Source organism: Mobula hypostoma, chromosome 2 (genome assembly GCF_963921235.1).
Source record: "Mobula hypostoma chromosome 2, sMobHyp1.1, whole genome shotgun sequence".
Lineage (NCBI taxonomy): Eukaryota > Metazoa > Chordata > Chondrichthyes > Myliobatiformes > Myliobatidae > Mobula > Mobula hypostoma.
The window spans coordinates 226,667,306-226,681,867 of record NC_086098.1 but is presented as its reverse complement, the minus strand read 5'-3'; the positions used below and the strand labels follow the sequence as shown (position 1 = coordinate 226,681,867).

At 39.7% G+C, this 14,562-nt stretch overlaps 1 protein-coding gene across 2 annotated transcripts in view; it reads right to left on the bottom strand.

The window, feature by feature from the left end:
* The window catches only part of ppp4r1l (protein phosphatase 4, regulatory subunit 1-like), a 90,092-nt gene that overhangs the window by 62,780 nt on the left and 12,750 nt on the right, over window positions 1-14,562 (bottom strand). For both annotated transcript variants that reach the window (XM_063041582.1, XM_063041581.1), the window contains exon 5: window positions 11,026-11,168. In XM_063041582.1, the coding sequence (XP_062897652.1) occupies window positions 11,026-11,168 (143 nt within the window). The remainder of the gene's footprint in view (window positions 1-11,025; window positions 11,169-14,562) is intronic.

The window sequence follows — 14,562 nt, the reverse complement described above, 5'->3', positions numbered from 1 at the left end:
TAGAAATGCAAGGCATAAGAGCAAGATCATTTGCTCAATGTATCTATGCCAGCTATGATAATCAGCTACTTGAGTTAATCCCTCTCAGTCTGCAACTGTTATACTCCTCCAAATCTTTACATGGGCTCTCTGTAAAATGTGATGAGAGTTTCTGTTCCACCTAATTTACTGGGCAGCAAGTTCTACGCCTCATTACTCTCTAGGAAAAGCAAAAATCTTCATTTTCTCTATGATTTCACCGGATAATATTTTTAACATTTATTGTCCATCCCTCACTCCCCTAGAAATGATGATAGTGAGTTGCTCTTCTCAACCAAGGTATAGAAACATAGAAACATAGAAAATAGGTGCAGGAGTAGGCCATTCGGCCCTTCGAGCCTGCACCGCCATTTATTATGATCATGGCTGATCATCCAACTCAGAACCCCGCCCCAGCCTTCCCTCCATACCCCCTGACCCCTGTAGCCACAAGGGCCATATCTAACTCCCTCTTAAACATAGCCAATGAACTGGCCTCAACAGTTTCCTGTGGCAGAGAATTCCACAGATTCACCACTCTCTGTGTGAAGAAGTTTTTCCTAATCTCGGTCCTAAAATGTGCCTGCTTTCCTTATTGACCTTATCGCAGAGGGCATAAGTTCAGGAGGAGCTATCATAGTAGCTAATGTGAGTAACTGTGATGTATTTTATGTTGTACCTTAGAGAAGCCACTGTGTATCAGTGGTGGAGGGAAAGGGAATGAATCTTTAGGTACTGCCAATCAATTGGGCTTCTTTGTTCAAGATGTTACTGAGCTTCTTTAATAATTTATTTATTTAGAGATACAGTGTGGAACTGGTCTTTCCAGCCCAATAAGCCGCACCACCCAGCCACCCACCTATTTCCCCTCGCCTAATCACAGAATAATTTACAATGACTAATTAACCTATTATCCGGTACATCTTTGGACTGCAGGACAAAACCAGAGTACCAAGAGGTCACCACATGGTCACTGGGAGAACGTACAAACTCCTTACAAATGGCACCAGATTTGAACTCCAAACTCAAACACCACGAGCTACAACATCGCACTAACTGCTATGCCACTGTGGCACCTATGTTGGAGTTGCACTTGTCTAAGCAACTGGAAAGGAATTGATCATTGCCTGACTTGTGCCACGTAATGTGGAAAAGCTTTGGGATAAGGGTAAGTCACTTGTTGCAGAACACCCAGTCCAGTTTATTCCTATGTTAAACAGGTGGCAGGTAAATTTCCAAACCCTTTAGCACCTAGGCCCTGAGGAACTCTGGAATGAAGTCATAGATCTTGGCAGAGTCTCCAGTTTTGATGTGAGGAGCAGCTTTTTGTATACAATCCTTAAGCAGTCTTTGTATTCTGACGAAGGGTCTCGGCCTGAAACGTCGACTGCGCCTCTTCCTATAGATGCTGCTTGGCCTGCTGCGTTCACCAGCAACTTTGATGTATGTTGCTTGAATTTCCAGCATCTGCAGAATTCCTGTTGTTTGTATTCTGTGTTTGTTTTGGGTGATCATTGTTCTTCTTGAATTAATTGTCACAATGTTGGCACTGTCTTGGCACTTAATGGGAGAGCATAGAGGCTGCACCAAGCCAAAAAGCAACATCCAGGGCTTTCTGCTGGAAATCCATGTTTTCTGCTTTCATGCAGAATTACCAGGAATGATGCTGGTAATTTTTCTTTCTCCTGCCACCAGCACACAATATATGAACTTCAGTAATGCCATGCAGGATATTTTTTATAGCCAGCACCTTCAAGACAAGTGGCTGTGGTTGCTTGGTATACTGTGAACTGCTTCTCTGACAATAGTTATCAATGTAGGTCATGAAGAGTACTGGCAGAACAATGCAATATGAAGGCAGAGTTGATAACTGGCACCTCAGTTCCAAAGATATGGCAGTAGACTGGTAATGTGAGTGGGGAATGTTGCAAATACCTTCCAGGAGCAGTTGTGAAACAAAAGAACGAGAAATAATCCTTTGAGTAGTTGGTGACTGGCTCTTGAGCATCTGTGGTAAGGTGGACATCAGAGGCAAAAGCTCAATAGTTCACCTGCTCTGACAACATTTTGTTTGGTTTACATATGAATCTATCTGTTAAAATCATTAATCAGATTGCAATAGGTAGAGCCCAAGGCTCTTACAAAAACTAAAATCCCCACACTGATTGTAATGGAGAAATGAGAACTTGTTTAATTTCCTCAACCCTCATATCCAAATTGGCATTTATACTCTATTTCATGCAATTTTGAAGGCTATCGAAAGAAAATAATTGATTCTTGTCTTGTTCAAGTTGGGCTCAATTATATGGGTTTTTTGCTGTGTACATACATCTACTGATGCTTCTGGACACATCTTCAGTGATGTTCCTGGAATCATCAGGTGTTTTGGGTCTTTCAACATCATACAACCTCTGAATGTACTTCCAAGTATATTCCATTTATCATGTATTCCCTTGCCTTGTTATTTACTGGAAAAGAAATTATCTGATATGCCTCTGGATCCAATTCACCTGCCACTTTTGTCCATGCTTAACCAATCCACTGACATCTTTCTGTAGCCTACAACTATTATCAAGCACACAATTTGTTTGGGTAATTTTAGTAAGTGCAATATACACAAATAATTGAAATCTGAGAAGTGAAATTCCACACTTTATTTTCACTACCAATGTGGTAGTTTGGTGGGAATCAAGTTACTGTTTTGCCATTATACAAGTGTAGCATATTTAATATTTCAGTAATATTTGTGTAATATTATAAATCTATTGTTTGATTGAGCATTATTTGTTTACATAATTCATTGTGTTATATGTAAGAAGTACATGAATGGATACATCATTGTGCCATCACGTCATACGTGAGTGCCTCAGTAAAACAAGAAACACTAAGTAGACAAAATAGAAACAACTCCTGCGTTTTTCTTTCGATTAGTTTCTGGAGTTACAGAACTTAACATTAGTGATGAGGAAGTTCAAAACACACCTGAAATGACTACCTACCTGGTGATGTAAAACAAGTTTTTCTTTTAAAGGGGTGAGAGACAGAGATATTAACATTTTTTAAAAAAAGACAGAAAACGGACAAAATTCACCGGCAACAAGTACAGCAATGGGTTCCTAAACAGTGAGCTAATGGTGAAAATAAGTAAGTAAGTACATACAGACAGGAATGGCTGGCTACATCGGGAAGACAGAAGTGTTCGATTGCATAACTGAATGATGTATACTGAACAAACTGACCTGTATTTTGAAGCAAATGAAATAGCTGATGAAAAACGAGAGTCAGTGTTGCTCAGTGCAAGATGGAAAAGCATACAGTTTGCTTAGAAATTTAACTGCTCAACCAATCCAGCTGAAATGAGCTTTGCCGATACAGGTCCACAATCCCTTATCTGAAACCCTTGGGGCCAGTTGCATTTCGGAATTCAGAATTTTTCAGATTTCAGAATCCCTCCTTATTGGTTTCAGGACCCCCCCCCCCCGTGGATACCAAAAAACACGTATGCTCAAGTCCCTTATTTAACCTGTTTGAGTGCCGGTGGACTTTAGGACCCAGCGGAGCTCCGGACCTACGCACATCCTCCCGTATACTTTAAATCATCTCTAGATTACTTATAATAACTAATATAATGTAAATGCTATGTAAATAGTTGTTATACTGTATTGTTTAGGGAATAATGACAAGAAAAAAATTCAATAAAACATAAAAATATACAGCTTCAAATGAACCGAATCAAATACATGGTAAATGACTTATTGGAATAAATGTAGAATGTCACTGTCACTATAAAACTTCAGTAACTTGTCTTTCTGTTTCTTTAAATCATATACAGTGGTAGTTCCAACACCATATTCTTCAGTAAGACACTGCACAGACACCACGATTAAGCTTCTGCAATAACTCCACTTTCTGCGTTACTGATGATGATAGATGCTTCCTTCTCTTTTTCTCATTGTTACCCATAGGGGTATCTGCAGCTCTTTTTGACATTTTCACAGTGAAATTAAACACAATGTCAACAGTGAACATAAAATATCAGCGAACAGCAAATGCACGTGTAACCAGTACGAGCGCTGAGCCACAACTGACGTCAGGCAGCCTCTGCTAGTGCTGCCACTTCACACCTGAGTGACGTCAGCTGTTGGCGAAAAAACTTCGGTTTTCGGAGCTTTTTGGATAAGGGATTGTGGACTTGTATCGTGAATGTGACTCAGGAACATTTAGAACCAAAACTATTGTTGATTGCAGAACCCTTTAGGTTTCTCAATTGGAATCAAAAAGAAGGGGGATCCATTTCAGCTTACGTGACTGAATTGAAGAAATTGTCCAAGCATTGTCAGTTCAGTGACGGGCTTAATGATGCACCGAGAGATCGCTTAGTTTGTGGAATCTTATATGAAAGCATTCAAAAATGGCTCCTAACTGAAACATAACTCACATTTAAAAGAGCAGTTGAAATCACTGTATTAATGGAAACAGCAGCCAGAAGCACAATTGAGTTACAGTCAGATCTAAAGTGACAGTGAACAAAATTGCAACGTTTAAAGAGAAACCTGCTTGGCCAAACAAATTATGTTATATCGTGGAAAGGGCTCAGATACGCCAGACCAATTCAGGTTTAAAGGCGAGATTGCAGAAAATGCAATAAAGTAGGACGCATACAAAGAGCATGTCAGGCAGACAAAAATAAATGGACTGCACAGGAAAGAGAAAAAGATAAAAAATCCAGTTGCAGTTTCAAAAAGGGCACTAATCTGCATGCTGTTGATGAAAGATCTGATAATGATGAGAGACTCAGGATGGTGTAGCCTTCAGATTGACAACATAAAAACTAACAAGAGGCAAGCAATGTAGCTTAAACTGCAAGTGAACGGCAAATTAATTAAAATAGAATTGAACACCGGCTCGACTGTTTCAATCATTCCACAAAATGTTTGAATGGCATTTCAAAGATACTGAACCAAAGCCTGCAGATATCAACTACAAACTCCTGTGGGAATGGCATTCTTAACAGTGAAATACAATTGGTGCAAGAAAGTTTGTGAACCCTTTAGAATTTTCTCGATTTCTGCAGAAATATGACCTAAAATGTGATCAGATTTTCACTTGTTCTAAAACTAGATAAACAAAATCCAACAAAATAAATAAACATAAAAAACATTATACTTGTTCATTTACTTAGTGAGAAAAATGATCCAATATTACATACATTAGCTGGAAAAAGTATGTGAAACTTTGCTGTTAGTAACTATTGTGACCCCCTTGTACAGCAATAATTCAACCAAACTATTGATCAGTCCTGCACATCGGCTTGAAGGAATTTCAGACCATTTCTCCATACAAAACTGTTTCAATTCATCAGTATTTCTTGGATACCTTTCATGAACAGCCCTCTTTAGGTCATGCCACAGCATCCCAATAGGGTTACGATCTGGACTCTGACTTGGCCACTTCAAAACTTGAATTTCCTTCTATTTAAACCATTCTGTTGTTGACTTATTCTTGTGTTTAGGATCATTGTCTTATTCATCATCCAGCTTCTATTAAGCTTCAGGTGATGGACCGCTACCTTGAGATTCTCCTGTAAAATGATTTTATACAATTTCAAATACATTGCTCTCTCAATTGCAAGCTGTCCAGGCCCAGAGGTAGCAAAACAGCCCCAGACCAGGATGCGCCTTCCACCAGGCTTCACAGTTGTTATGAGGGTTTGGTGTTGGTGTGCAGTACCCTTTTTCCTCCAAACATAGCAGTGTGCATTTTTTGACTCATCTGTTCACAGTATATTTTTCCAGAAGCATTTTGGAACATCCAGGTAGTCTTTGCAAACTTGAGACATGCAGCAATATTTTTTTTTGAGAGCAACGGTTTCCTCCATGGTGTCCTTCCATGAACACCATTCTTGCTCAGTATTTTTCTTACAGTGGACACATAAACAGAGACTTTAGCAAGTCCTTGAGATTTCTGCGTGTCTTTTCCTGTCACCCTTAGGTTCTTTTTCACCTCCTTCAGCATTGCACATTGTGCTCTTCGTGTGATCTTTGCAGGATGCCCACTCCTAGGGAGAGTAGCAACAGTATTGAATTTCCTCCATTTGGAGACAATTTCTCTTACTGTGAACAGATGAACACTCAGGTCTTTAGAAATGCTTTTGTAGCCTTTTCCAGCTTCATGCATCTCTACAATTCTTCTTCTAAGGTCCTCTGAAAGTTGTGTTTTGATCAAGGCATGGCGTACATAGAGATCTTCCTTTGAGAAGCGCAGGCTCTGTCAGTAACCTGACTTTGTGTGTATTTTTTTTAAAACAAGGCACCTCTACAACCCACTCGTCCAATCTCAACTCATTGATTGGAACACTTGACTCCAAATAGATTTTGTAGAAGGCATTGCCCCAGAGGTTCACATATTTTTTTAAACCTAGACTGTGATGGTTTAAATGGTGTACTCAGTGATGACAAGAAGCACAATTGTTTAGGCAAATTGTGTTTGTCTATTATTGTGACCTAGATGAAACTCAGAGCACATTTTATGAGTAATTAATGCAGAAAACCAGGTAATTGCAAAGGGTTTACAAACTTTTTCTTGCAACTGTGCAACAGCCAACAAGTCACATTTAGCTTGTACGTGGTAAAAACAAGAGGGCCAGCATTGCGGAGCCGTGCTTGACTGAGACAGCTACAGCTTGCTTGGAAATCCATCCACCACTTGCATGCCACATCCCCTGTAATAATCAACTGACAGTGAATTAAGAAAGAAACTGGATGATGCCAACATAGTGTTCAAGGATAGAAATGAAAATGCCACATCAATGTTTTACAAAGCCCGTCCACTTCTTATACCATCCATGATAAAGTAGCTGGGGATTTAGATCACACAGAGGCGGAAGGAATTCTTTCCAAGGTTGAGTGGAACGCAGAGGCAATCCCAGTGATCCCAGTAGCCAAGAAGGATGGGTCTGTCAGGATCTGTGGTGATTTTAAGATTACCATCAACCCTGAATTGAAAGTATATCAATATCGTCTGCCCAGAAAACAGGATATCATTGCAAGCCTACCTACAGATGGAGATGAAAGGAGAGTCCAAAGTGTTTCTCACCATAAATACAACTTTAACACTGTAACAGGCTTATTTTTGGAGCAGCACCTGCACCTGCACACTGGTCAAAAGCTAAGGACCAGATGCTGCGAGGTTGCCCAGGCACTCAGTGTTACCTAAATGACATCATAATTACCGGTAAGGATGACAAGGAACATCTCCCAAATCTCAAGGCAATGTTAAAAAGATTAGAAGATTATAGGCTCGGAGCATGATGTGACGAATGTGAATTTTTTTTACCGTAGCATCACTTACTGTGGTCACACCATTGATGTACAAGAACTACACAAGTGTACTAAGAAAATTCAAACAGTAGTGGATTCCACCCCACCCCCCAAGGCCAAAGGACGGATCACAGTTGTGATCTATTTTAGGATTTGTCAATTACTTTAACAGGTTCCTGCTTCTCTGCTTCACCTCTTGAACTCATTACTACAGATCGGGAAGAAATCAACAAAGCAGTGTGAGGTGGTTTTCAAAAAGACAAAGGAAATGGTGACGTCAGATACTGCGATCACACATTATGATCCACATCTTCCAGTGAAGCTTGCCTTTTTACAGCTTGACTTATAATTTAGGTGCAGTCATGTCATGTGTTATGAGCGATGGAAGTGAATGCCCCAAAGCCTTTGCATCATTTTCCCTTACTGCTGCAGAGAAAAATTACATACAGATTGACAGGAAGGTTGAGTCTGGTTTGGGGTGTAAACCGTTTCAACCAGTACCCATATGGGACAGTTTACTTATTAACAACCTCCCGTGTCTATTTTCAATCCACAGAAGGGTGTTCTACTAACAGCAGCAGCACAAATGCAGAGATGGGCTCTGTTTCTTGGAGGACACAATTACAAGATCGAATTCAAGTGGACAACGAATTATGGAAATGCTGATGGGTTCTGTTTACCCTTAGAAAAGAAAATACCTGAAAAATTTACAAAAGATGACACTCCTCTTGACATATTCTCTCTAATGCAAATCAAAATTCTTCCCATTATGGCACAGATGATGCAACAGGAAATCGAACATAATCCCACACTGTCACAGGTCTATATAGCCAGGCAAAGTGGCTGGAAAGTACAGCAGAAATTCCAGTTCCCTATTTTTACGGGATGAACTTGCCCTTGATGGGGGCTCCCTTATGTGGGGATTGAGAGTTGTTGTAGCATCCAAACTGAGATCTAAAGTGTTGGGGAGCTACCTGCTAGTCATCTATGCATGGTCAAAATGAAAGCAATGGCTCGAAGCTTTGTCCAGTGGCTGGGATAAAATGGCAGATCGAGCAGTTTGCTATGCACTGTTCGGGATGCCAACACATCTAGAAGATGCCAAGAGCAGCACCTCTCCATCCCTCAGAATGGCCTGCATTGCCATCCATGTGGAATTTGCCAGACCATTTGTGGGCACAAAGTTCTTGGTAGTACTGGATGCAGATACAAAGTGGCCAGAAATGTTCCCAATAGCCTCCATTACAGCCTCGCACACTGCTGATGACTTGAGAAGCCTCTTCTCAAGGACTGGTGTTCCAGAACATTTAGTCAGTGACAATGGACCACAGTTTGTTGCGGAACAGTTTCAGTCATTCCTGAAAATAAATGGAATAAAACATATTACATCTGAACTGTACCACCCAGCTACAAATGGCTTGGTGGAAAGCTTTGTCCAGAGTCTAAAGGACACACTGCGAGCAATGTCAGGACACACTAACACGGAATCAGATGCTCACCAATTTCTTCCTTGCACATCACATTGCAGCACACTACACACCCAACTATGGTGTTCCTGGGTAGTCCCTTGTACTCACGGTTGGATCTCCTCAAATCCAATCTTAAAAGAAGTTATAGGACAAATAGCTGAGACGAATTGAGGGCTACTCAATCAAGAAGGTTTGATGTTTCACTCTTGGATAAGCAGTCCTGGTGAGGAACTACAGAAGCTGGAAAGTTGGGTACTTGGAAAGATTAAGGACAGAACTGGATCATTCTCCGACTCTGTGGAGATTGTGTCTGATGTCATCTGCAGATGACACGTCAATCATTTGAGGAGAGCAGGGTCAATTGTTAGAGAAAAAAAAGGAGTCCAGAACTGTCAGAAGTCACAGAATCAACTCCTACAATCACCACAGAGGAGGTCCCAGAACTGGAAATTGTTTCATAGTCACAAGTCTTACCTGCCGAGCAGAGTGATCCCCCTTGTCAGGAAAGACATAATCCCACAAGGGTAAGAAATCCTTCACATCCATTAAATCTTAAGGCCTGAATGGGACCTTTTAAAATTCACTATTCTGTGGGAGTCTATATAGTAGTTGTACCACATGGTATACTGTGTATATAAGATGACTAGAAAGCAATATGTTACATATATGAGTTGAAATGCATTCTATACTGAGTTGGAGTTTATAGCAAAGCAGGGAGGGAGTGTACTGTATTTAATACTTCACTAATATTTGTGTAATATTATAAATACATTAAGTTTTCTTTGTTTACATAATTTATTACAGGTTATATCGAAGAAGTACGTGAATGGCATACGTCTTTACGCCACCATGTCATATGTTCGCACCTCACTAAAAAAAGAAAAACCAAGTAGGCAAGACATATCCTGACTCCTATGTTTTTCTTTCAATTAGTTTCTGGAGGTACAAAAGATAACAACATGTACTAAACTTTGGTGGGTAGCTATCACATAAAGGCAATACTCCTCACCGTTCACAGTAACTTCCCTTGTTGAAATTCGGCTACATTGAAGCTTCCGAAGGAGCAGGGCATCATAAATGGTAATTCTTGGATTTTCATTTTTCATTGCCCACGGGCAAAATGTTGCAGCATGATTAATTATGGTTGGCTCTATTGACTTCAACAGTACTTTTACAGCAAAATCCACACCTTTCACATTCTGCTGCCTACTAGAAAACCATTTCACTGAATTTCACAAAACAAAGTCAGTATGTTAAACTTAAGCATCAGCCTGCTACGTTTGTGACACTACTTACTCATTGACCCTTTTTTCATATTATACGTTAAAATGCAATCCAAATCCAAATTTTAAAACCAATTCTACTGCCTGTCCTTTATTCTAGTTGATGAAGAATAAGTACAGACTGAATTAATAATTAACAAGCCAATGATCAAAAATACATTGACCACCATCTTGTTATCTCTGCAGCATGGCAAACATTCTGCTCCACAGCTCTATTTCTAAATCTCAACCTCAACCCACATCATAATTGCTTTGCTGCTGCTTAATTTCTAACCTGTAGTTTATAGCTCAAAATGCACAGCCTGCATGGAATTGTCTCCTCTGTACCTTAACAATTCTGTGATTGCCTATACTCAACATTAAGTGAGCAAACAACTGCTCTTGCCATTTACAGTCAAAAAAAATCAGCAGCATTAAATGCTATGTTATTCATGAATTTGCACACTGAATCTCCAAAGAAATAATTTGCCTTGAGAAATAGTGTAATCCCCTCATAACTTGTTCTGTGCACATTTCCTTTATACACAGAACAGGTTATTGGGAAAGTGCGCAATTCAGAACAATTGGAATAGATAATAAGTACATAGGAAAAAAGGTAATGATGCTCTACGGTATCTGTCAACTCAAATCCAGGCAGTAAGAATGGTCATTACTCAGGTGGCTTGATGAGTTCTATACCACCTTACTGTTCCTGTTTCTTATGTTCAAAGTACATATTTTGGCCAATATAAGATCCAGCCCTCTCATTCAGTTGGGTTCCCCCATTTTTATCAACAATACCAACATTTACCCAAGTTCCCTATATTTAACTATGTTGGTTCATTGATGTCAGAAATTATTGGCAGCTGGTTGTGCATTTTAGTTGCTTTGTTGAGAAATGCAGGATCTCTTAAAATAATTATTAAGATGTTAGGTTAAGCAGCTGTGCTTCCTTACCTGGTTATTGGGGTCAGTGAGATATCTAACAACAACAGGCACCAGATAGTTAGAAAAAGCCATCGGGAAAGATGGTCGGTTCTCCTGGAGGAACATGGCTAAGTGTGGCACTTGTTCCATTAATTCAGCACGTACAGTGGGCTCTGTAGGTGAGAAAGTACATTAAGATCAGGTAATACCTCTACAGCCAACAAATTATAACACATAACTCTTAAAACACACGAAGAGTTAAAAATCTACTCTTGCTCTTAATTTGCCATAGTATATTAATTAATGTATTAAACATATAGAAGAAAGTTTGAAAGAACCTGCAGTGGGACAGGGAAATAAAATTTGTTTTCAGTTTTCCTTTTCTCTCCTCCTAATTCAATACTCTTAGGACTGGACTGGACTGCCTTTACTCTGCTAGACCTCTCATTGCAGTGAAAGTTGCAGAGTTATACATGAATTTTGTACTTCCTTCTCTAAATTTGCAGGCCAGCAGTATGTCACACACATGAATACGCACCCCTCCAAGGACTCTTGCTCTCTCCCACTAGACTAAATGGGTCATTATCTGAAATAGAGAGATGTGACTTATAAACTGCTCCAACGATCAGTCCTTGGACCTCAACTATTTACGTTAGTGACTTGAAGGAGGGGTAAGGTTAAGGTATCCACATTTTGTACAGGCATTAAAATTGATGGGCGGGCCTGCCACAACAAGGATAGGCTGAGTGAATGGGCAAAATCCCAATAAATAGAGCTTAATGTAGGAACGTGAGAGATCATTCTTTTCGGTAAGAGTGATCAAAGGGCAGGCCATGCACTGGTCCAGTAAACCACTTCTAAATAACATCCAGGCTTAAGAGGAGCAATGCAGCACACGTTACTTCAAATGTAATCTCATCAATGTAACCAAAGTACAGCCTCTCTCCAATACCCAATTCCTCTTGCGATATACAATAACGTTGTTACCTTTCCTAATTACTTACTGCAACTGTATACCACCCTTTAATGAATCATACCAGGTATCTAGATCCCTTTGCAATAGATCTTTCTTCAGCTTTCCTTCCAAAATAAACAATCTCTCATTTTTCCCCACATTAAATGTGTGATCGACCTATGACCACTCATTTAATTACTCACTTATTTTCTACTAATCTTACCATCTGCACATTTACTTGCCATTGCACCTCTACTTCTTCAATGAAGTCATTTGTTTGAATTGTAGAGTTCAAGCCCTAGCACTGATCCCTGTGGCATATCATTCAGTGCAACTGACAAACCGAAAAGAACCCAAGTGTGCCTTGTCCCTGTTCCCTGTTTGTCATCTGTAGTTACTTGAAAACAAACTAAAACTGCTGAGACTAAGCCAGGGTAACCGACACTGTATGACGCACTTCCAAATACTGAATATCCAAAGCAAAAGAGGTGTGTTTAATCTTTTATTATGAAACCAGCAAAGTTAAACAATCTTGCAGTGGTTATAAAACTAATTAAATTAAATTAGTGATTTAATAGTCTAATAACATTCCTATTAGCAATACTAAGAGGTATAATAGCATGATTAGCATTCTAATTAGCAATATGACTAAGCGATACTAAATGTAATTAGCGGTTAACAAAAAAATATCAATTCCGGGTTGCCCTATCTCTCAACTATACTAAAGGGACAACAAAGCATGAACACGTAACTATACTCATTTGCTTCTACCTCGCCCCCTCAACCCATGTGACAGATTATCATAAAAAACACACCACAAAGTGAAATACAGACAGAAAATACATGGCTCTTACTACATCTATGCCAATGTGTTACAGATAACTAAACTGATACCCGCTAGTTAGTTAGATACGTGAATGTTTCTTACAATTCTATTTGTGAGTACAGTATGTCTTTAATATATAAGGTCTGTATTTCTTCAAATATTAACTTTATCACTTAAAGCCAATAACCATTGGAAGTAATTATTGGCATATCTTCAAATGGTCAAGTTCTTAAAGGAAACAGAGCAGCTGTCATTCTGAAGCTCTGTTCGATGTAGGAAGAAAGTAAAGCACTAAGCTTCAATGAGCAGTGAATGTGAGCCGCACCCTGAAAATCACCGCACCATCAAGCTTGCATTAGGTCTTGCTGTGATCATGCAGGAGGTCAGACACATAGGTCTGAGCAGGACTGAGATAAAGAATTATGGTGGCAGATTATAGGAAGCTCAGTCACTCCTGTGAACCTCATACTCCATAAAGCGATCACCCAGTCTTCATTTGGTTTCTCCAATGTGATTGCTATTGTGAATATTGAAAACCATTTTGAACTAGTGCATAAAAATTGCTAGTTCACCTTGAAATATTACTTGGGTTGCTAGAAGGAAAATAAAATAGGAAAATTGTGAATCATCTCTTGACCAAGCAGCTACTCACAAGCAGCATGCAAAGTTGAGAATAAGGGTAATAACAAACTGACAGAGCAAGGTAAGGCTCAGGGAACAACATCAGCCCACATGCCTGTATATTGAATGGATCGTCCTTTGTTATTTCCACCATCAGATATATTCTCTTCCCTTTCCACTTCATTGTTTCAAAAGGACTGTTCCCTTCACAACATTCAGACCCATCAGCCACTTCCTACCTTACAGCACTTTTCCTTGCATCTGCAAGATTCAACACCTGTTCATTTTCCACCATCTAGCAACCCAAACTGCCTTTCCAGGTGAATCAGTGGTTCACCCGTACTTCTTCAAAACTAGTGTACGGAGCTCAGTGCTCACAATACACATCAAATTGGAGAAATCTAAAGCAGACTAGGTGATCGCTTTGTGAAGTCTATACGCCACAGGAATGATCTTGAGCTTCCTGTGCCTCCAATTTAATTCTCTATCCTACTTTTCCTCTGACATACATGTTTGTGAACTCTTACACTGTTATAGCAATGGGCAATGTAAGTTTTAGGAACAACATATTTTCCATTTGGATACATTAGAACCTTCCAATGTCAATATGAAATTCTTCAAATGCAGGTACACACAAGAGATTCTGCAGACACTGGAAATCATAAGCAGCATACACAAAATGCTGGAGGAACTCAGCAACATGATAAAGGGTCTCGACCCAAAACACCAACTGTTTATTCCCCTTCATTGGATTCTGCCTGACTTGCTGAGTCCCATTTTGTGTCCATTGCTCCAACTATTAGTAAGTAGCTTGTTTTCTCAGTCTGAATCAGGACTGGCCATTTCTGCTGCAAGTCATCCATTGTAATTTTGGTTCAGTTTTTTCTCTCTCTGTTAGCACAGCTTGACAAGTTGAGCATGTCATGTTAAATAACAGCATGCTCCACGGCTGTTATTTGCATTATATAACACAAAGAAGCATCCTGGCCCTCTAAATACTTCCATTAACCCACTTAACTAGCCTGGTCCCATCGCAGACGCTTCCTTTGTCTTTTCCATTGTTTCCTCCCCCCAACCAGTTTGTTTGCAATGCAAAAATAATTAGTTTTTCTCTCTCCCTTTTCCAAATCCAATGCAGGGTCTTTGATCTGCAACAGAGAATTTC